The following is a 23,530-nucleotide window of genomic DNA, read 5'->3' on the forward strand; positions in this document are numbered from 1 at the left end:
ATGTAATAATAATACACTTTATTTGTGTTGCACATATCACTATGTAATACTCTGTAGCACCATGTCGCACCTTATACTAACATGTAATACTCTGTAGTACCATAGTACTATGTAATACTCTGTAGTACCATATAGTACTATGTGTAGTGGCCGCTTGTTGCTCCCCAATGAATCGACAAGTGTCACGATGCACCCACCAGATATTTCCTATACTCAGCAATCAAAGTTGTGGATGTTGATAAAGTTGAATGTCCAAGCTGCAGCCGATGTAGTTTGCAGGGTTTTATTGTCCAAAGGAAAGATGTATGATGATGAAGTTGAACAGAACAGTTTGTCAATTGTTTGTTATAGAAGCGGTTCCAACAGTGAAAGCAGGTTTGAGAGTAAATCCTCGGCAGGTGCATGCCCTAGGCTCTGATTAACAGCCTCTTATAATAGAGGTGGTGTGCCCCCTACTGTTCAAACATAAATACACCATTCAAACATAAATACATCATTACCATATAATACAACTTCTAATAATGTCGGTTTTGGCTTCTACACTATGTAATACCCTATAGTACCATATAGTACTATGTAATACTATGTAGTACCATATAGTACTCTGTAGTACCGTGTAGCAGCTTGTACTACCATATAGTACTATGAAATACCCTGTATTACCATATAGTACTATGTACTGTAATACTCTGTAATACACCCATTCATTTTCTATTTGGTCAGATTTGACTGGAAACAAAATGGATGTGCAAAGTTTGAATAAAACACTTGTGAATGAATGAATCATTTCATTTATACAGCGCTTTTCTAGACACTAAAAATTTGCTTCACAATGTAGAGCGGAAATTGTGGGAGTGGGAAAGGTATTATTAAATGTCTTGGATGGACACGCTCTGTGTGGCTCTACCTTTGCCGTCTACCTCAATCATCTCCCTCCATGTTGTCCCCACCGTGTCTCTGGCTGTTCCCATGGCAGCAGCCTCTGACGGAGGGAGGGGGACAGCATGATGATGAGCGCCAACGTGGACCTGGAGGCTCCTGCCATCACGGAGCCAGGCCCTGCCCCCTCTGAGCCCTCCCCCTCCCCCGGGGGCCCCGCCCTCACCTGCAGCAGTGACACCGCGGTGAAGAAGCCACACCCCCCCCAGCCCCAGGCCACCGCAGCTCTTATACTCCCCGGTGGTGAGGACTCACATGTAACCTATTCGATTTTTTTAATGGACCTATCTCAAGCCCCGCCCTCTTTTCCTTTGTCTGAGGGAAGCAACGGTTGTGATTGGAGGATCAAGAAAAGAGGCAGAGGCTTGAGATAGGCCATGGCGAGGCTTGAGATAGGAATGTGAAGGGCTAAAACTAGGTAAAAATCTACAAAGGGCTCTATTAAAAATATGTGTTTTGAGGCCCTTTTTAAAAGCATCCACAGTCCGTGGTGCTCTCAGGTGGTCAGGGAGAGCATTCCACAGACTGGGAGCGGATGAGCAGAAAGCCCGATCTCCCATGGTGTGGAAGTTTGGTCCTTGGGTGCTGGAGGAGGTTTGCCTGGCCGGAGCGGAGATGTCGTGAGGAGGATTGAGGGGTGATGATTTATTTAACCCTTTCACTGCCACACTACAGAAGGTTAACTAGTGTGAAAGGGTTAACCTTCTGTAGTGTGGTTGTGAAAGGGTTAACGCTTTGTCGTGTGGCAGTGAAAGGGTTAACCCCAGCCACTCAACCTCCAGCTGCTCCAGCGGAGTTGCTCAGTTGCCAACATACTGTATACTGTAGCACTTGAGAGTGTGACTGATTGGCTATCCGTGAGTGTGTGTACTTAATTATTATCAAATGACTGATAATGTCATTAGTTGTGATAGTTATGTCAATTATGTTTAGCACAGGAGTGTTTTCATGTACTCACACGCTCACAGATTATCAATTGGACTCTGAAAACATCAAACTAGAACTTGTTACGTTACTCTCTCTCTCTCTCTCCCTCTCTCTCTCTCTCTCTCTCTCTCTGTCTCACTCTGTCTGTCTGTCCTCCACCTCTCTCTCTATCTCTCCCTATCCCTCTCTCTCTCTCTCTCTCTCTCTCTCTCTCTCTCTGTCTCACTCTGTCTGTCTGTCTGTCCTCCACCTCTCTCTCTCTCTATCTTTCCCTATCCCTCTCTCTCTCTCCCTCTCTCTCCAGCCCCCAACACACACAAGCTAGAGTTGACTCCAGGTGTTCTAGTGGCAGACCAAGGTAAATGGGGCGTGGCTAGTGAGACCGCCACGCCCACTCTAGCGGCCCAGGTGGGCGGGGCCTGTAGCATTGTCCATGTGCTGGAGTGGAAGGAGGCCATGGCCATTCTACCCAGCAGCAACATCAAGGTAAGCAGGGCCGTACATTCATTCACTCATTTGATTTATTTATTTAAACATGGTTCCTGTTCCTGTAGCAGAATAAAGAGAAGATGAGTTTTAAAGAAGAGGAAACTGAAAAGGAATGGAATGTATAGAGATGGGAAATTAAAAGGAGACAGAGGAGGAAGACATTTAAATTAATCTTTTTCTCTTCAGCACCTAGACTGCCCTTAACTCTTTGGACGCCAGACCCGATGATAGTCGGGTTATCTCTCCATGCGTTGAGCGCCAGGACCCCCGGAAACCCGAGTATAGTCGGGTTTTCATTGTTATTTCTTTTATTCGATATTTCCATTCATTACAGGCACACGGACTCGGGGTTAACATGGGGAATCATCCTGAGAATGCCAAAGTGCAATACCGGCCGCATCCACCCAGGTGGCAGTATCGAGCAGCCTTTGAAACATTATATCTTGGCCTGTGCGTCGATCAAAAGTCTCCGGTCTGACTTTTCTTTGTCGGGCAAGTGGAGCGGTTGTCCCGATCAGATTGAGAAGCGTGAAATGCTCCCGATGCATGATGTGTGGCGGATTATGTTGGCGACACGATCAACACCAATACTGGGACTCGCGATCAGATCATTGGAATATTCTTTTTGGGGTACATCCTAGTGAAGGTAAGGGCTGTATTCCTGGTGAGAGCTATGATACTCACCACTGTATTCTCTATGATAAGGTGGGTTGGTCTTCTCCTATATCTAATCGTGTGTGTGTGTGTGTGTGTGTGTGTGTGTGTGTGTGTGTGTGTGTGTGTGTGTGTGTGTGTGTGTGTGTGTGTGTGTGTGTGTGTGTGTGTGTGTGTGTGTGTTGCGTGCGTGCGTGTGCGTGTTGTAGTTCTGTGTGAGTGAGGTGGGGGCTCTGAGTTCCCTCATCACCCCAGGGACCAGTAGCAGCACTGCTGAACAAACCGCAGGGACTTCTGGGAAATCAGCCAAGCCAGAAAACACACCACCAGAGACAACAGGTAACGGAATAACAGACATCTGTCAAGTTGTTCACCATATTTAAGCCACTATCACAATTGTAGTTCTATTTCTGGTTGCTGAACTACAAAGATGCTAGCTAGTGTGTGGATATTCACAAACCGAATAAACAAAACATTTGTATCGACAAAACCTCTCATTCTCCTTGTAACAAAAGATAGTTGTGAAGAATAAGAATTAGTGGCTTGCCGTTTTTCATTCAAAATTGACGGACATCGAAGGCTAATATATCCTTTTCTAGATACTGTGTCACGCGCACATGGGAAATGGAATTACAAAAGTGTCAAGCTGGCAGCGTTCCTTGTTGCCTGGAAACATGAGGTGAATATGGATAGAGATAATGTTTTTAGTCCTATGATTATTGACAACAAGTTACCAGGTGTTTAATGTAATCAAACACAATCCAGGCTGTTATGTTAACACTTTGAGCGCCACGCCTGGTTTTCCGTTTTACCGCTTGAATGCCACCATCGGCGCCAATGTTAACGTTAATATCGCCTAATCTATGTTTAAAATTATGGCTATGTGTCTAATCTGCCCATCGCATTATCAAAGACTATTTTCCAGTCAGTGCTGTGAAGGCAGATTGTTTTTTTATCGCGTCGTTTCCGTTTCAGAGCAGTTAGAAAAGCCCCCGTTTTGATATAAAAAAACAGCTCATTCTGGAGCATTCTATGAAAATCGTCTTTTAGTGGAATATTCCACAACGTTGATATTCGTCTGCCTTTTTATGAATCGTTTTCAAATAAACACTAGATGATCAATATTATACGTGCACGCAAGCACATTACGGCCGCGCACTGATAATCGCTCCGTTGATTTCCTCACGGACTTTTACAGTGAAACCGAAAGAAGACATTTCACAAAACAGCTTATAACTTCATCAAACTTACTCTGATTATCCTACCACTGATAACATAGAGTCCTTACCTGACATCAGATGGTATCCAACTGGTATATTCCAATTCCTGATCACCATTCGAAAAAATCGATACGTGTATGGATCCAACGCGATACAGTAGAACTCCATGATCCGCGGGGCTCTGAGGCTCCAGAATGAACTCTGGTAACCCCGGCTGGATCAGTGAACTGGAAAATGTGGAGTACCGGATTTTTTTCCCCATTCATTTTCATTGAGTCCATTCCAAAATCACTTATGTCATCTGGGAGACGACAGGGGGCGCTTTTTTCCACAGTGATCGCCGGCGCCCCTCGGCTATACTCGGGTAGGCTCGGGTGATGCAATAATTTTTCAGATCTAAGAAAAGAAAAAAAAAAAAAATCAGAGAAATCTCGTGAGTGGCATTCTACGTTACTATTAAAAACCCTAGAAATCTCGTGAGTGGCACTCAAAGTGTTAAAGGGCCAAAAAAAAACGCTGCTGATTTATTTTGCACATAATCCCACACACATCCAAAAAGTAAGCAGTTTTGCACACATTAATTTTGTTTGACAGTTATTGAGAGTAAATTAGTTTGAATATGGCCACCAGTGATGTCATCATCCTTGTGTTGTGTTAATTACAGTTCAATGAAATTATAGGGTAGCAGTCCCTATAAGACCAGACGATATTGCTGTTAATGAACACAACACAAGGATTCAATGTCCCCAACGACATCACTGGTGGCCATGTTCAAACCGATTTACTCTCAATAAATGCCTAACTAAACAAATGTGTGCAAAACTGTTTAGAGTCTAAGATAAGATAAGAATAAGATATTCCCACTGGGTAGAGGAGAGGTACAGGTACAGATACATTACATTACATTTACATTTAGTCATTTAGCTGACGCTTTTATCCAAAGCGACTTACAAGTTCTGTACAACAAGTCATCAGGAAGGGTACAACTCTATCAGCTGAGTAACAATGTTCATCAAAGTGTTGCGTGCTACAGTGTAGGTTAGTTTATTAGGACAAGTGCATGACAGTAAGGTTAGTTAGGGTTAGGTTTTTTATTCTTTTATTTATTTTTTTAATTTCAGATAATGGTTGAAGAAGAAGTGCGTCTGAAGTCACAAAGGTCTCTGTCCTGGTTCTGATGGGTCAGAACCAGCTTGATCGTCCTCTGCGTTGTGAATTGAAGTCCCCTAAAAACCCTTGTACTCTCAAAAGACCAAAAGGTCTTGTTCGACGACAGCTGAGCAGCAGGAGAAATGAAGAGGAGAAGGTGTACTGGCAGCTGTTTAATCAAAGTTCAGTGTATATACAAATTACAATAAAGAACACTATAAAAGATTCAAGGTACCGGAGCCCTATGCCGCTCGTCCTCCTAAGAAAGCAGATTAAATAATGATAGTTGATAAGTTGTTGATGGTCTTTGTTCTCTGGCTGATGAACAAAGCAGTCTGTTTTTCCCTCCAAAAAGTTCTTTGTCTCTTCTCCTCTGCCCGCGTCGTCCGCTGTGTGAAAAGGTGGGGTGTTGTCCTGGTGGTTTCGTGTCAGAGTGTCCCTCCACCGTCACAACACCCCCCTTATATCAAAAGCCTGGAGTCTCTGCGTGATGTCACCAGAGTGACGTCAGCAGATGTGTTCCTCCAATCCCAGGCCTCTCTAAGTTTGAATTTGAAATAGGAGGTTGTCCTCAGCAAGCCAACCCTCTATTTCCTTTGTTTTCCAGTCAAAGAACAAACACCGTCTAACTAACATAATACTTTGGTTGTTGATCTCAAGATATATATATTCGAATTGAGATTGATTACATAAACACAGAGATATCATAATTGAACAGTTTATCTTGATGCTTCATGAGTATCACAGTCTGTTACCATTAAGCCTAGTTTCAACCTAAGTAAAACTAGTCTTTCTATGCAGGGGATTAAGTCTTCAACACAGTCTTTCTGGCTTTCATTGAATAGCTACAAACAGTTTATACTTAGCGTTCATTAATAATATGTTCCCTCATGATTTACCAAGATTCTTTAACCTAAAAACCACATTGTGTTGAGTGATTGCCTCTGAGCTAGTATAATCACATCATATAATTACACCATTCTATTCAGCCTCATCAGTCCAGCCTAACAGTCATATATGCAGGTATTTCACATTGATGGTAAACCTCCTACCTCAGTAAACACACATTTAAGTTATTTAACTCAACTTTAAACGGTCTAGGTATTTCTTTAACCTCTTTATTCTTTTCTATGTGGGATTACTTACTTGGAGACCAAATGGTAGTCTCATGTGTTTAACTAGGGCTTATCTGAAATCCTTCCTGTCCCCCACCCTGAAGAAACCAGGTGGCTCTTTTGTTCTAGAACCCCCGAAGGGCTTATTCAAACAGTTCTTTATCTTTTACAGCCGGCTGTTGAGTGGCCCGACACACAACCTTTTGTGAGGGTTCTTGCGTTAGTAAACAACCCTATCTATTTAGAGAGACAGGGCCAAAGGGCAGAGTAATTTAATCGCCAGAAGAATGTAACTTCCCCCTACTGTCCCAACTGCTTTGGCCCTTTGGTTGACTGACTAGGACAGCTGTTTTCTGATCAAAGCTTAATCTTATGACCTTTTCTATTAGGAACATTTTTCCAATACAGTTTAGGATTTATGTTCTATCAAATAATACTACACGTCTTTAGTCGACGGCGAAAGATTGGACGGGTTTCAGCTGTCCTAACTGGGGTGGGTAGTTCATTCCACCATTGTGGGGCAAGGACTGAGAATAGGCGACTTCTCTTTGATGACCCTCCCGGAGCTTGGATAGGAGTAGGTCTGAGGCGGTCAGAAGATGCAGAGCGTAGGGGTCTTGAGGGTGTGTAGTTAGAGACCATTGACCGGAGGTAGGCGGGAGCGGTTCCCTTTGCCGCACAGTATGCCAGGTTGAGGGCCTTGAAGCGGATTCGTGCAGCAATGTGGAGCCAGTGCAGGTCCCTAAGAAGTGGGGTGACATCGGCCGACTTCGGTAGGTTTGAGATCAGGCGTGCCGCTGCGTTCTGAATGAGTTGAAGAGGCTTGGTGGCAGTGGTCGGGAGGCCAGCAAGCAGTGCGTTACAGTAGTCGAGGCGGGAGATGACTGTTGATTGGACGAGGAGTTGGGTGACTTCTTTTGTCAGGAAGGGGCGGATCCTTCTGACGTTGCTCAGGAGGAATCTGCAGGTTCTGGTTGTCGCTGCGATGTGAGCAGAGAAGTTCAACTGGTCGTCGAGCACAACACCAAGGTTCTTGGCGGTCGGGGACGCGGTCACAGCTGCATTCTCGACTGTGATGGAAAGGTCGGTCAGGGGGGAGGATTTGGCCGGCAGGTGGAGCAATTCTGTTTTGCTTAGGTTCAGTTTGAGGTGGTTGGTCGTCATCCAGGCGGAGATGTCGGACAGACAGGCCGAGATCCGCTCAGAGACGTGGATATCTGAGGGAGGGAAGGAGAGGAAGAGTTGAGTATCATCGGCATAACAATGATACGAGAAGCCATGAGGCGTGATAATGTTACCCAGTGATTTAGTGTAGAGGGAGAAGAGAAGGGGTCCTAGGACCGGGGTCCCTCTCCATGACACTTGGTAGGAGCGGTCATTGAGGTATGATGTCAGCCATGTCAGTGCAGAGCCAGCCACTCCCATTCCTGCGAGGGCCGCGAGGAGGATCTGATGGTTGACTGTGTCGAAGGCTGCAGATAGATCTAGGAGAATAAGGACAGAGGAGAGGCCTTTCGCTTTTGCTAAGTGAAGTGCCTCTGTGACCGCAATGAGGGCCGTTTCTGTGGAGTGGCCAGTTCGGAAGCCAGACTGATTAGGGTCTAGGTGGAGGTCATTCTGTAAGAGATAAGCAGTAAGTTGGTTGGATACAGCACGTTCAAGTGTTTTAGAAAGGAAGGAGAGAAGAGAGACAGGACGATAGTTGCCTATGACGGTGGGGTTCAGGGTTGGCTTTTTTATGAGCGGCGTGACTCTGGCTTGTTTTAGGGAGGTGGGGACCACCCCCGAGTTGAGTGAGGAGTTCATGGTTGCAGTTAGGAATGGGAGGATGTCTGGTGCTATGGTCTGGAGGAGTGGGGAGGGTAGCTGGTCCAGCTGGCATGTAGTCGGACGGTTCGACGTTACCAGTGTCAGGGTCTCGGTTTCTGTAATGGGAGAGAAAGATGACAGAGTGAAGGATGAGGTTCTCGATTCAGTATTTGGAATGGGTGGGGGTTGGGAGAAGGAGCTGCGGATGTTCTCCACATTTTCCTCAAAGAAGACATGGTAGCATGTAGTTTGCGAAGATTCTTGGCAGAGGCCTCGATCCTATGGTGAAAGAAAGAAGCTTTGGCATTAGTAATGGTTTTGGAGAATGTTAACAAGAGGTTGTGATATGTGTTGATGTCAGCAGCGATGTCCGACTTCCAGATCAAGCATAGTAATAGTAGAATACATACATATAGGCAATACAACTATGGTAAGATAAAATAAATAAGCAATGTAAACATAATTAACTCTGAATATAAGAATTATGAGCAAGTAAGCAGTGTAATCAGGTGAGTTGCAGATGAGGGTCTGTGTGCCCTATCGGTTATATTATATGTTACAATAAATATGGGCAATAAACACTTAGAATCTGAATATATACTATGAGTAAGTAAAGTATACAGTATACACAGGTGCAGTATACATAAGGTACCCTAACTGGCATGATATACGTCATACGTTGTAGTCCCATGCAGGTTGGGTGGTAAGAGTCAGACACACTTTTTGGTGTGTGAGATTATGTGCAAAATACATCAGCATTGTTTTTTGGTGAAGTGCACCTTTAATGAATGGAATATAGGCAATGGTTTGGCGTGTGGTTAGTGTTTTAACCCTTTCACTACCACACTACCAAAGTGTTAACCCTTTCACTGCGACAATACAGAAGGTTAACCCTTTCACTGCCACACAACAAAGGGTTAACCCTTTCACAACCACACTACAGAAAGTTAACCCTTTCACTACCACCCTTCACTACCACACTATAGACGGTTAACCGTCTGTAGTGTGGTAGTGAAAGGGTTAACCTTCTGTAGTGTGGTGGTGAAAGGGTTAAAGTTGTGTTATTGGCAGTGGAAAAAGTGGTAATCATTGCATCTTTAACCCTCTCGTTAACCCTTTCACCCTTTGACATCACTGTTAGAATGTTCAGTTCTCAGAATTCTAATCTCACCTGTGGGATCGTACACCTCGCCAGGGTCTCAATGCAGGCCTTACTTATTAATGGCTCCTGTTGCAGAGGTGTCAGCTCCTGTGGGTTCCATCAGAGGGTCGGTTGTGGAGCCAGAGAGGCCGGTTCAGATCAAGGTCGAGGCCCAGATGGGCCCAGTACAGCAGAACCATGAACCCAGAACACAGAGGACCTACACAGAGGACCTGCGGAGGGAACCCATGACTGAGAAGTATGACTGCAGGAGTTGAATATACACCTATGTAACGTGGAAAGGCTCTTATTATTATTATGTGCAAAAAAACGTACATGTGTGTGTGCAAGGACACTTGTTTGCTTACTCACTCACTCGCTCACTCATTCACTTACTCACTCACTCACTCACTCACTCACTCACTCACTCACTCACTCACTCACTCACTCACTCACTCACTCACTCACTCACTCACTGACAACCTCTCTTTATCTTCCAAACACACACACAGACATTCACAGACGCACTCAGGGTCGAAAGTGGCTGAGGAGGTAGAGCGGTACAACAGCCTGGTAATCGGAAGGTTCCCCGTTTGATTCCCTCTCCTCCCGGGCAGCGTGTCGAAGTGTCCTTGAGCAAGACACTTACTGTAAACCCTAATTGCTCCCGATGAGCAGGTTGGCACCTTGCATGGGGGGCGCTGTCGGTGTGTGAATGTGTGAGTGAATGGGTGAATGTGAGGAACAAAAGTTGTAAAGCGATTTGGATAAAAGCGCTATATAAATGCACCATGTACCATTTATTAGTAAAAAAAATTAGCATAGGAGAGATTGTACTCAGATCTGCGGCGCATTGTCTCGTATCATTTGAATAGATACACAGCACATTCCCATTCAAATCAGAACGGAGTGAGTGGTTATTTGGCTGGCAGAATCAAAGGTGCAGGGGGGGAGATGGGAGATGTGCTTACCGTTCTTTCCCCAGTCAGACAACAAGATAGATACCAATTTCCTCTCTGTGAGTTCAGCAGAAAGCTATCTGGCTGCAAGCTAGCCTAGCTTAGCACAAATGAATAGATAGTGGATACGGATCAGCTAGCCTAGCTTTAAACTCCGGGAGAGGTGTTTTTGGGCCAACAGCTAGGCTAGCTGATCCGTATCCGCGTCCATTCATTCGTTCATGCTAAGCTAGGCTAAATTGTAGCTGAATAGCTTTCTACTGAACGCACAGAGAGGAAATTGGTATCTATCTTACCTTCTTACTCAGGAGGTAGAGCGGTGCTCTGGTAATCGGAAGGTTCCTGGGTTGATTGCAACTCCTCCCGGCAGTGTCTCGATGTGTCGTTGAGCAAGACACTTAACCCCCTAACTGCTCCCAATGAGCAGGTTGGCACCTTGCGTGGTTATATACAGTATACTTTATATAAATGCATGGTTATATATAAATGCAGTCCATTTGACAGAACACTCAAGTGGCCCTTTGTCCACCTCATTCTCCAGGCCCACTGTGGATCCTATGGTCCCAGGTTCAAATTCACTTGGTTACATTGGTGACAGCGGTGGGATCAAGCTGCCCTGTGAATCTATATCCAGCAATGGGAGTGGGATCTCAGTGCCTTAACTAGGGATGTCCTGATCCGATTCTTCTGCTCTGTGACAATAAATAAATGAATGATGATATGCAATTTAAAACCAAAACTAAGGCCTCAGTATGAGTTTAAGATGTGAACATGGTCATGTTTGTTGAATAAAAAAAAAAAGTAATTTTTTTCATTTATTGTCACACAGAGCAGAAGAATTTTGCCAAAACAAACGCATTTCCTTTGATTTAATTATACATCAAATGATTTATGTCAAGGATTGCAATGCTTCGCTTGAAAGAAGTTAACTTTTCACCTGGATAACATCAACATTCAGGGTGAATGTAATGTGAGAAATTGGGATAAAAGAAATAATATTTTTTTTGATCGGATCAGGAAAGATCGATATCGGTAGATACTCAAAATCACATGATCGGGATCGGATCGGGAGCAAGAAAATTTGATCGGGACATCCCTAGCCTTAACCCTGGGAAAGTGCGCGCATGGACGAGAGAATGTGTGAGGACGCACTTCTCGGGGGCAGGACGACTCTAAACTACTAACGAGTCGGTCGCAGTCGACAAGCACCTGCTAATGGGTCGGACCCTTTAGCCCAGCTGGTTAGAGCGGCCGCCTGTGGATCCTATGGTCCCAGGTTCAAATCCACTAGGTTACACTATTGTACAACTGCTCCAGTGGAACGTCTCAGTGGCAGACTCTGGTCGTATCGGGCAGCTCCCAGGGGGTGGATGTCTTTACCGGTACGTATAAGTATGAAGCTGGGTGATGTTGTAGCAGAGCATCCTGGATAAATAAAGGCACACATTCTAATTCTATGGTTTCCACCAGGTACATTTTTCTTCCCTTTTCTTGTCTTAATTCTTTCCCCAGGAGGAGTGTGGGAGTAGAGAAGGTTCCGGCGGGTGGCAGGGTCCCGTCGCTCAACCCCGACCACATGAAACCCATGAGGAAGAGGAAGAGGAAGGAATACCTGAGTCCCTCAGAGGAAGACTCGGATATGGACGCCATGGTTAGAAACACTGTTTTCCCTCTTTCTTCATCTTATTTGCCCACTTTTGTTGTTGTTGTTTAACACATTAACTGCCACGGTTTGCCCGTCTCATACCACTCTCTGCCACCACTCTAAGCCTATGCAGATGTTTACCTTCTTTGCAGGGCTATAACTTTTTAAATTGTATTGCTAAATTGACATTACTATGGCCCATTCAACATCGATTATCTATCGTTCAGGATGTAGGAACGTTATACTTTTTCATTCATAGATTCATACGAAAATACCGTCTAGAATATAAATATGTTTTTATCGTTTTCTGCAGTAATTCCTAGAACGTGAGTTATAGGCATAAACGCATATATAGATTATCAACTGCCGTTTGTTGTCGATACACGCTATATTAAAATTTCAACTGTACATGATCCTAAACGTTATGACTTAGCATGCGCGGATGAACGGGGGGGGGTCGTTTATAATTCCGTGATAGTCAGTAAATGCTTTATGTAGTATGGGTGATATATTGATCAGAGCAGTTTGCATTAATAATAATAAACAAACACGCTGAAAATGACGTCAGCGTCCTCTTACCGTTCGCCGATGAGACTGGAGGAAAAATATCCCACTTATTTGACGGCGATCCATTTCCTACAAGATCCATTTCCGGGTTGTATAATAATAATAAACGCCCAAATCATAGCGATTATTGAGTTATGGCAGCGATCGATATACACGGATGTGTGTCTAGAGTGCCGCAACAATATGTGAGTGCCGGACGCATTAGCCAGATGCACGGAGATCTCCAGAGATCAATTTCCGGTTGTAACTCGCCGATCATCCACCAGGCGGCAGTATTGAAGCGTTGCAGAGTTGTGCAGGCTCCCACTGTATCAGCCGAGGCAATTCTGAATACCATGGCGAAAAAATGAAATATGATCTCAATAACGTCGTACGCCTTGGAATGGCAGAATTAGCATGACCTTGAAACACGTTGTATGACGTTATTGGCGCCAGATGTGTTAAGGTATGATAAGTTCAAGTTTCAAGTTTGTTTTTATTTGTCATGTATAAAGTACATGTACATTACAGTGAAATGCTTGGTTCTGTATGAGCCCCTGGTAATGTGCTTTATACAGTAATGCAGACAATGAGGTACAAAATGCAGACAATGAGGTACAAAACTTATTTTAAAGGCAAGGTGCAAATGCAAATGAGGTATGGATTTATTTAATAAATAGATAAATATGATGTAGTGTTAAAGTGTCTAAAGTGAGTGTTAAGGTGAGTGTTTGTTTAAAGTGAGTGTGTGCATGTGGATGTGTGTGCAATGAATGTAGATGGATGGGTTGATGTCACATGGAGTCATTGAGCATCCTGATGGCCTGGGGGGGATAGAAGCTCATTCTGAGTCGCTCTGTACTGCCGATGAGACTCCGGTAGCGCTTGCCTGACCGCAGCAGTGCAAAGAGGCCGTTGTTTGCAGAGTGGGAGGCCCACCTCCAATTGTAAGACAGGACGATGATGATTTCCTGGGGGAAATGCAGGTGTCATAGCAGCATGGGGGAGGGGGAGGTAATGGTGTGGGCAGAGTGATAGGAAGATACAAAGATACCACCGACGTCTCTGTTTATGTGGATAATCTCAAACCAAATAAAAGTCAAGTGTTCCTTTATTAATCCCCTCGAGGGTAACAGCAGCATGGGGGGAGGGGAGGTAGCGGCAGGAACAAATGATGTGGAGGTAACACCGGGATGAACCCCAAACCACCAGCTGAACAAAAACACACACAGACACAGGAAACACTGGTGGGACAGAAGGATACGATGGCACCCATGTTTTACATACACATGTTTTACATACACATGCAGAGGACGTAGAAATAATCAAATGTCCTCCTATCTACCTTTGTGTAACACGAGTGAGTTTGTGTATCGTGTAAGTAAGGTCTATTGTGGACATTGTTGAATTGATGTTGGTGTACAGGTCTACAGGTGTACAGGTCTACAGGTGTACAGGTCTACAGGTGTACAGGTGTACAGGTCTACAGGTGTACAGGTATACAGGTGTACAGGTCATAGTAATAGGTAATGTAATAGGTCTTCCTCTTCTTCCTCTTCTTCTTCTTCTTCTTCTTCCTCTTCTTCCTCTTCTTCTTCCTCTTCTTCTTCCTCTTCTTCTCCTTCCTCTTCTTCTTCCTCTTCTTCTTCTTTCTCTTCTTTTTCTTCTTCTTCCTCTTCTTCTTTCTCTTCTTCTTCCTCTTCTTCTTATTTTTCCTTTTTCTCCTTCGTCCTTTTCTTTCTCTTCTTCCTCTTCTTCCTCTTCTTCTTCACCTTCTTATTTTCTTCTTCCTCGTTCTTCTTTTTCCTCTTCTACTTCCTCTTCTTCTCCTTCCTATTCTTCTTCCTCTTCTACCTCCTCTTCTTCCTCTCCTTCCTCTTCTACTTCCTCTTCTTCCTCTTCCTCTTCCTCTTCTACTTCCTCTTCTTCTTCCCCTTCTACTTCCTCTTCTTCCTCTTATTCTTCCTCGTCTTCCTCTTCTTGCCAGTAAAAGGATGAATTGTTCATGTATGTCAGCAGTTGCCTTCAGGTTAGAGACATGGGCTTAATGTACAATTAAATACACTTGGGGCCCATTTACAATGCTTTTGTTGTCAGGTCTATATTGATTCTTGAGAGTCGGGACAAAACACTTTTTAAATATTATATTTTGAGAATACACACTATATTGATTAGAGTTATATATTCATGTAGATCTACCTCTTCTACACCACATCCTGATCTACACTTTCTCACCCACTTCTCCTCTTCCTTTTTTCTGCATTTCTGATTCGTTTCACTATGATGTCTTGAACTGGGCAGAAACAGAGATCCTTCTTGCCACGTTTGGGCTGAACCTTTTCTGTTGGACCATGGGGATGCAGAAATTCCACTTTCACATCTTGTTGCTCATTACCCACATCGATGGTCTTGGCTAGCCACCAGTGGTCATCATATACTACTGCTAACTAGTCTCCATTACTAAGGCTGCTAACAGTCGTTACTGTCACCATACCCTCAGGACCTTTCAAAGGTTCTTCGTCCAACTCCTCCATTACATCTTCCATCTCCATACCCTCTTCCATCTCATTTTCCATCTCCTCCCACAACATGGCCAGAGGTCTCTTCTTCCTTGCCCTCCGTGTATCACTCTGCTGTTCTCCTGGGTTGCCATGGTAATAGGAGGTAGCTGGGCAGAAGCACTGGCAATCCAACATCTCGCTGCAAAAGCAGGATAGTTGTCTGTGGTGGATCCTGTCCTTATGTGCGATGATCTGGTGTATTTGTCTTGTTGAGGGAACCGGTTTGAGAGGATTCATGAGAAGTGTGTCGTATCTTTGCATGTCTTCTTCCACAATGTGATACAGCTGAACACCATTCAGATTGTTTGAGACCTTTTTGAAAAATATGTGTCCATCCGTCACATAATTTCCTCTCAGGACCAGGTTGTCAGCTGTTCTTTTTACTGTTCCGCCAATGCCGTCTGGTGCGCCCTTACCATGAGAAGTGGGGAAGAAGTTCCACGTTGTCCTTTCAAACCCCAGTGTAGGTGGGATACTAGACAGAAAAAAAAACTTCTTCTTGTTCTTGTTTGTTCTTGTTTACTTGGACCATCTGACCAAAAGTGCACGGTGGTAACCTGTGGATATTTTGTCTTGATATCTTTTAGGACTGGATCCATTCGATTGTCGATTCCATTGTGTGTGTCTTCTTGAACTCTCTCCCACTGCCTCCATTGAACATCGATTTTGTCTTGTTCTTGGGTTGTAACTGTACCTTTGTTTAGTCATTGTGAGCAGGCGCGAAGAAGGCAGGCCTCACTTGCTGGAGAGCAACAAACTAATTGAGAACTGTCATCCAGTTTGTTTGACTTCACAACACCAGACATTTTAAGGACGTTGAGCATTAAGCATGCATTTTTTTTATTTTTTTTACTTTTTTCTCCCATTTTCTATTTTTCTCCCATCCCAATTTCGTATCGTCCAATTCTACCCTCCCCTGTCTCGAACGCTGTTAGGCCATGCCTCCCACAAGCCGGCTGCAATGTGGACCAAGCCTTGCATCACGTGTCCCCTCCGGTACACGAGGAGGCAGCTGTCGCATATTTTCACCTGTACAGTAGGAGTAACGCGTGGGAGGCTCACGCTGCCCCCGTTGCTTCCTGATTCTGCTGCGCAGGCGCACCAACCGACCTGTAGGAGTCGCTGTCCACAGCGTCCGATCCCCACCCATCAGCTTCCCACCCCCTAATACTGCCAATTGTATTAGTATGAATGACCAGCCAAGCTGATAGCAATGCGGAGAGCTGGGCTCGAACCCAGCGTCTCCTGCATTGGTGGTGTGCGCCTTGCCCACTGCACCACCTAGCCGCCCATTTAAGCATGCATTTTCATGTATTTGACAGACATGTCTTCCGATCAGATGCTTTTGGTGCTGTGACATAGAAGGGCCTCAGAGCACAGAATGAAAAATAGCTCAGCTTTACAGTGGGGTTCTTAATCTGGAATTCAGTGTGGAGGTTGAGCATAGAGTCTGGCAGGATCATTCTCTGCCGCTTGATCTTGTTCCTGGTGATTGTGTCAGTCTTATCCGTCGTCACACGTGCAGAGTTCAGGAAGAAATCCTGAACAGTCTGTGTTATACCCTGTATGAATGTTGGCTTTTTCTGAGGCTGCTCCTTTTCTCTCATTAACTTGTAGGTTAACCCAAACTCTTTCATTTGTTGAAGAAGACGATACTTTTTAAGAATCGTGCCTGATGACACACTCAGTGCTGGTTTTTGGCGCCGTGGGCCAGGAGTTTGTTTGTTTGTCTTCAGCACTCTTCTGGGGATGTTGTAGAATAGAAGGGCCTTTTGGATTTTCGGATTCCTTACTTTGCTTCCTGATAGCATCTTTTTTGTTTCCGTGCCTGGAGAGTCCAGTGGTGATGTATTTGTAGCCTTTTTTCTGCACATTATTGTTTTTATCAGGTTGTTTCGTTGCTTTGTTACATTTGTAATCTTCTCTTTCATAGTTTTTATTTCTCTTGAATGCCTTTTTCGCTTTTTACTTTGTTGCTTTTCCTGTCTGAGAGACTCCCTGCACTGTCTGGCATTGTTATCTAGAATATCCTGATCTGATTTTTATCTGATCCTGATTTTTCTTGAACTCTACACTTGTGACAACTGATAAGATTGAGACAACTGACTAGCAAAATATTATCCTGTTGATCACTCCATACCATAATGTATTACACTATGGGTGTAAAGAGTCAGATAAAGGATGATGCAGCAATCTACAGTAGACACACATGGACCAGTCCTATATTAAGAATTATTATAAATATATTAAGATGAAACAAGAATAACTGTTTTCTTCTGTCTTGTATCCCTACTGGGATATGAAAGGGCAACATGGAACTCCTTCCCTGCTCTATAAGAGGCAAGAGTGTAGATGTTTGGTAGTGAAAACTACACACTGCACCATTATGATTTTACATCAATCAATCAACCACGTAGACAAGTGATATATTTATATTTATGTATTAACACATGTATATATATAGAGTATATAGAGCATGTGCTGGGAAAGTAAGACAATTATTCAATAAGCAGACCACAGCCTGCCCATGCTCTAAAAGTCAGAGGTGTATTGTAATGCATGCTATTATATGCACAATTATGTGCAGATAAAACTCTGAAATAACATTTAAATCCTTTCAATTTTTTTTTCAAAAATAGTATAATAATAGCATATATATGAGGTTATTGATGGATTTGTCAACTCCGTCAGCTTACACGTCAACTCCGTCAGACACAAAATCTGATGGAGTTGATGTCTGACGGAGTTGACAAAAGGGCACACATTGTCCCTCCAAGCCTGTATTGTGCACTGCAGCTAGCTAGTTTTTTGGCAGTTGCTAGCTGTCTTAATAATCTCACTGAAACACTTGAATTCAATCCACTATTGTTTTTTAAAAGTATAATAACAGAGAGATGGTGTTGACATGTTCCAGCTGTGACCATATAGGAATATTGACATTGTTTGTCTAAAATATCAAAAAGTATCAAATTTACCAGACCATGTGTGGTAGTGTTGCATTCACCACAGGCAGGGAAAGGAAAATGGGTCCTCAGGGATAGAGCTGGCCATGCTATTGCCTGATTTAATTAGGTTTATGAAAAAGTCTGACGGAGTTGACATAAACTGAGGACACAACTTTGATATGGAAAATATTATTTGAGTTTCATGGCATGCATTGTTTTATACATTTATAACCCTTATCCTTGATTTGATATGTATGTTTTCACAAGTGGAGAGGTTTTTCAAGCTTTTTTGGGCTGGTCAATAATGTGACCCTTGCTGAGGACAAGAAAATTAACATGGGAGCTCAGATTCAGATTCCGATTCAGATTACTTTATTCGCCATTTCATACAGGTACAAAATGGAACGTGTTTTGGCATTACAGTGCATACTTTTTTCACAATTAAGAACAATTCAACAGTAAATAAATTATTTTAAGTAAAGTGCAAGACAGGACAGAACAGTGAGACAACAATAAGACTGTGAAAGTGCGGTGGTTGGGGACATGGATACAGTGCAACACAAAGTTCAAGTCCAGAAGTCCAGCCCTAGCAGCTTGCCATAGAGGGGGGGGGAGCAGGGGGACACCTGACTCGTTTACCAGGCGAGCTGCTGAGGGGAAGAAACTCAGTCTGTGGCGGGACTTTAGTGTCTTGGGCAGCCGTAGCCGCCTGCCGTGGGGGAGCATGTTGAAGAGGTTGTGACCCGGGTGGGCGGGGTCTGCCATGATCTTCCTCGCCCTCTTCAAGGCCCTGGTGGAATGTAGGGACTCGAGGGAGGGAAGGGGGCAGCCGATCACCCTCTCTGCCGAGGGAATCACCCGCTGCAGCTTGGCCTTGTCTCTGACCGTGGCTGCAGGGAACCAGGTGATGATGGAGAGGGTGAGGATGGACTGGATGATGGCGGTGTAAAACTGGACCATCATGGTCCTCGGCAGCCTGAACTTTCTCAGCTGACGTAGGAAGTACATCCTCTTCCGGGCCTTTTTATTGAGAGCGATGGTGTTCAGCTTCCATTTTAGGTCCCGGGAGAGTGTCATGCCGAGGAAGCGGCAGGACTCCACAGAGGCCACCGGGGTGCCTCCCAGAATGATCGGGTGGGGGGGGCTGCCTTCCGCCTGAAGTCCACTACCATCTCCACTGTTTTCTGGGCGTTGAGGTCCAGGTTGTTGCAGCTGCACCAGCTCAGCAGCCTCTCGATCTCCCTCCTGTAGGCGGACTCGTCCCCCCTGGATATGAGACCCACCAGGGTGGTGTCGTCCGCAAACTTCAGGAGTTTGACCGAGGGGTGCAGAAAGACGCAGCTGTTGGTGTACAGGGAGAATAGTAGTGGGGACAGAACACAGCCCTGTGGGGAGCCAGTGCTGATGGACTTGGGATCGGAGATGTTGATTCCCAACTTCACCCGCTGTGACCTGTTAGTCAGGAAGTCCGTGATCCACCTGCAGGTAGAGTCCGGCACCTGCAGCAGGGACATCTGGTGCTCCAGGATGTGCGGGAGTATGGTGTTGAAGGCAGAGCTGAAGTCCACCAACAGAATCCTGGCGTAGGTCCCTGCAGTGTCCAGGTGTTCCAGGACATAATGCAGAGCCATGTTCACAGCATCGTCCGTGGAACGGTTGGCTCTGTATGCAAACTGCAGGGGGTCCAGAAGAGGGTCTGTGGTGGACTTCAGGTGGGCCAGGACAAGGCGCTCAAAGACCTTCATGACCACAGACGTCAGGGCGACCGGTCTGTAGTCGTTAAGGCCTGTGACCTTGGCCTTCTTGGGGACGGGGATGATGGTCGAGGCTTTAAAACATGCTGGGACCCGACACAGCTCCAGTGAGGTGTTAAAAATGTTAGTGAACACTGGGGACAGCTGGTCGGCGCAGTGCTTCAGGGTGGCGGGTGAGATAGAGTCAGGACCGGCTGCCTTCCGGGGGTTTTGGCTCTTAAACAGGCGGTTCACCTCTCTTTCTGTGACAGAGAGGGGGGGGGGGGGGGAGGAGGGGGGAGGGGTGGCGGGAGAGGGGAAGGGGAATGGGGGGTGGGTGGGGGGGGGAGGGGTCGTGGTAGGGGAGACAGGGTTACCACTGGGGACCGGGGGGGGTGATTGTGGTCTGGGGGTGTGAGGAAAGGGGGCCGGGGGTTCCCTGTCAAACCGGCAGTAAAACTCATTGAGCTCATTTGCCAGTAGAAGGTTGTCAGACGTCTGTGGGGATTTTGGCTTGTAGTTGGTGATGGTTTTTAGACCTTTCCAGACTGAGGAGGAGTTCCCCTCGGAGAACTGCAGCTGCAGTTTCCCCGAGAAGCGCTGTTTCGCCTCCTTCACTGCTCTCTCGAATCTGTACTTGGCCTCCTTAAAACTAGCCTTGTCCCCACTCCGTCTGGCCTTCTCCTTCCCAATCCTAAACTGACGCAGCTTCTAACCACAGATTATACATTTAAACAAATATCCCCCCAAAAACTAATATATGTGCTAAAACATAACATCATTCAGTATACACAATACCTTTAGATTGAACTTTGTGAGTATGTCAATCATTATTCATTTATTTATTTTTGATATAAATTAGACTTTTCTATGTAGGACATGTTTTGTCCCGACTCTCAAGAATCAGTAGAGACCTGACAGCAACAATATAGACCTGACAACAACAATATAGATATATATAGATATAGTTGTTGTCAGGTCTATATTGTTGTTGTCAGGTCTATATTGTTGCTGTCAGGTCTATATTGTTGCTGTCAGGTCTATATTGTTGCTGTCAGGTCTATATTGTCGCTGTCAGGTATATATTGTTGTTGTCAGGTCTATATTGTTGTTGCCAGGTGTCAGGCTGTATTCCAGTCCACCAGCTCACCAAGGCCTCTGACTGGCTGTATCTACTGTATGACTGATCTTCTCTCCCATCCTTCAGGATGACAAGATGGAGGACTTTAAGGCAGACAGCAGGCATCACAGAGGAGGTGAGAACATGATTCTGTTATCATCCATTTCTCTCTTTCTCTCTAGGTGTCTTATTGATTCTTCATTTGTTTATCTTTTATTTTATTTAGTTAGCTATCCTTCCTTCCTTCCCTCCTTCTCTCCTCACTCCTTTCCTCCTTTCCTTCCTTCCTTTTCTCCTCACTCTTTACCTCTTCCCCTTCCTCTTTCCCTTCCTTCCTTTCTTCCTTCCTTCCTCCTTCCCTTCCCCTTCCTTCCTTCCTCCTTTCCTTCCTTCCTCCTCCACCCTTCCCTTATTATTTTGTCTGTCTTCCCTCCTTTTTCAAAATGTTCTTCAATAAAAAAATATTCTGATTGTTCAGTTCGCCGGCATAATAACACAGTCACTCTGTCACGATGGTGGCCTTGATGTCAGAGACCTGATTGGGACTTTGGCCAGGAACGTCGGAGAACCCCCTACTCTTTGCGATAGGCGTCCTGGGTTCTTTAATGACAGAGATTCAGTCAGGACCTCGGTTTAGTTTAGATATAGTTAATAAGACGCCTTTCTAAAGTGTGCTGTTGTAATAATATCATCTGTTGTATAATGTGTGTGTGTGTGTGTATGTGTGTGTGAAGGTGATCACTTTCAGTATTAATACCTACAGTACCCTCTCTCTCCTCTCTCATCCAACATGGCCGTGGCTCCTCCCCTCGTCTTTGTGAGGTGATGTGTTGTCTCCTCTGTGCAGGTGGTGACAGTGAGGTGATGTGTTGTCTCCTCTGTGCAGGTGGTGACAGTAAGGTGATGTGTTGTCTCCTCTGTGCAGGTGGTGACAGTAAGGTGATGTGTTGTCTCCTCTGTGCAGGTGGTGACAGTGAGGTGATGCGTTGTCTCCTCTGTGCAGGTGGTGACAGTGAGGTGATGCGTTGTCTCCTCTGTGCAGGTGGTGACAGTGAGGTGATGTGTTGTCTCCTCTGTGCAGGTGGTGACAGTGAGGTGATGCGTTGTCTCCTCTGTGCAGGTGGTGACAGTAAGGTGATGCGTTGTCTCCTCTGTGCAGGTGGTGACAGTGAGGTGATGCGTTGTCTCCTCTGTGCAGGTGGTGACAGTGAGGTGATGCGTTGTCTCTTCTGTGCAGGTGGTGACAGTAAGGTGATGTGTTGTCTCCTCTGTGCAGGTGGTGACAGTAAGGTGATGCGTTGTCTCCTCTGTGCAGGTGGTGACAGTAAGGTGATGCGTTGTCTCCTCTGTGCAGGTGGTGACAGTAAGGTGATGCGTTGTCTCCTCTGTGCAGGTGGTGACAGTAAGACAGAGCAGTGGCTGTGGGCCCAGTATCTGGAGGACCAGAAAGCAGCGGCCGCTCCCGTCAAACTCTTCCAAGAGGTGCGGCGTTCATACTCCTCCTGACAGTGATCAACCTGTGAAAAACAATGCAGTGGACGGTACAGGTGTAATTAGTGACCCTTTGACGTTCCCTCTGAACTCGGAATTCTAGAACCGGTTGCCACGGTTACATCGTCATTAGAACGTTCACTTCTCAGAATTCTAATCATGCCGGTATAATGGTACACCTCAAAGGGTTAACAGTGGAAGATTTGATCACATTTTTGCAAGGGGGTGGGCCGGTAAATTGTTGTTGTACCATCATATATATTTATTTAAAAATAAATCTATGGAGGGGCGGCTAAGTGGCGCAGTGGGCAAGGCGCTCGCCACTAGTGCAGGAGATGCTGGGTTCGAGCCCAGCTCTCGGCATTGCTACCAGCTTGGCTGGTCGTTCATACTAACACAATTGGCAGTGTTAGGGGTGGGAAAGCTGGTGGGTGGGTCCTGGTCGTTGTAAAACAGCGACTCCTACAGTTCGGTCGGGGCGCCTGCTCAGCGAGGAAAAGGATCTAAGGGGGGTAGTGTGATCCTTCCACACGTTACACCCTCTCAGTGAGAGTCCGCGCTGCCAGGTGAAAAGACGCGGTTGATTGGCTACACATGTGTCGGAGGAAGCATGTGATAGCCTCCACTCTCCCAGACCGACCGTAAAAACTGAGGAAAAAGGAGGGGGAAGAAAGTTATAAATAATAATAATAATAATAAATCTATGGTTGAGAATTACAGTTACATAATCATTGCATCCTGATGGAGACTGTGACAAACATTACGCTCACATGCAGCAGGGGGTGGAAACCAGGAAACAAGGGTGCAGGGTACAGCCCTCTCAGCAACATGCTGATCTAAGGCTCTGGATGCCATACTTATGCCAGTAAAGAACATGCTTACTCCTTTAACCCTTTCACTACCACACTACAGAAGGTTAACCCTTTCACTACCACACTACAGACCGTCTGTAGTGTGGTAGTGAAAGGGTTAACCTTCTGTAGTGTGGTAGTGAAAGGGTTGACCCTTTGTCGTGTGGCAGTGAAATGGTTAACCTATATTGTCGCAGTGAAAGGGTTAACCATTTGGTAGTGTGGTAGTGCAAGGG

General features: G+C 45.2%; 1 protein-coding gene across 1 annotated transcript in view; it reads left to right on the forward strand.

Moving 5' to 3' along the window:
• Positions 1 to 1,004: 1,004 nt before the first annotated feature.
• The window catches only part of l3mbtl1 (L3MBTL histone methyl-lysine binding protein 1), a gene marked incomplete at both ends in the record, with an annotated part of 63,585 nt that continues 41,059 nt past the window's right edge, over positions 1,005 to 23,530 (forward strand). The window contains 7 exons of the mRNA XM_084333556.1: positions 1,005 to 1,182; positions 2,171 to 2,352; positions 3,219 to 3,348; positions 9,540 to 9,702; positions 11,915 to 12,053; positions 21,040 to 21,088; positions 22,346 to 22,434. Of these exons, the coding sequence (XP_084189682.1) occupies positions 1,005 to 1,182; positions 2,171 to 2,352; positions 3,219 to 3,348; positions 9,540 to 9,702; positions 11,915 to 12,053; positions 21,040 to 21,088; positions 22,346 to 22,434 (930 nt within the window). The remainder of the gene's footprint in view (positions 1,183 to 2,170; positions 2,353 to 3,218; positions 3,349 to 9,539; positions 9,703 to 11,914; positions 12,054 to 21,039; positions 21,089 to 22,345; positions 22,435 to 23,530) is intronic.

Source organism: Notolepis coatsorum (assembly GCF_963971535.1).
Source record: "Notolepis coatsorum genome assembly, chromosome: 17".
Classification (NCBI taxonomy): domain Eukaryota; kingdom Metazoa; phylum Chordata; class Actinopteri; order Aulopiformes; family Paralepididae; genus Notolepis; species Notolepis coatsorum.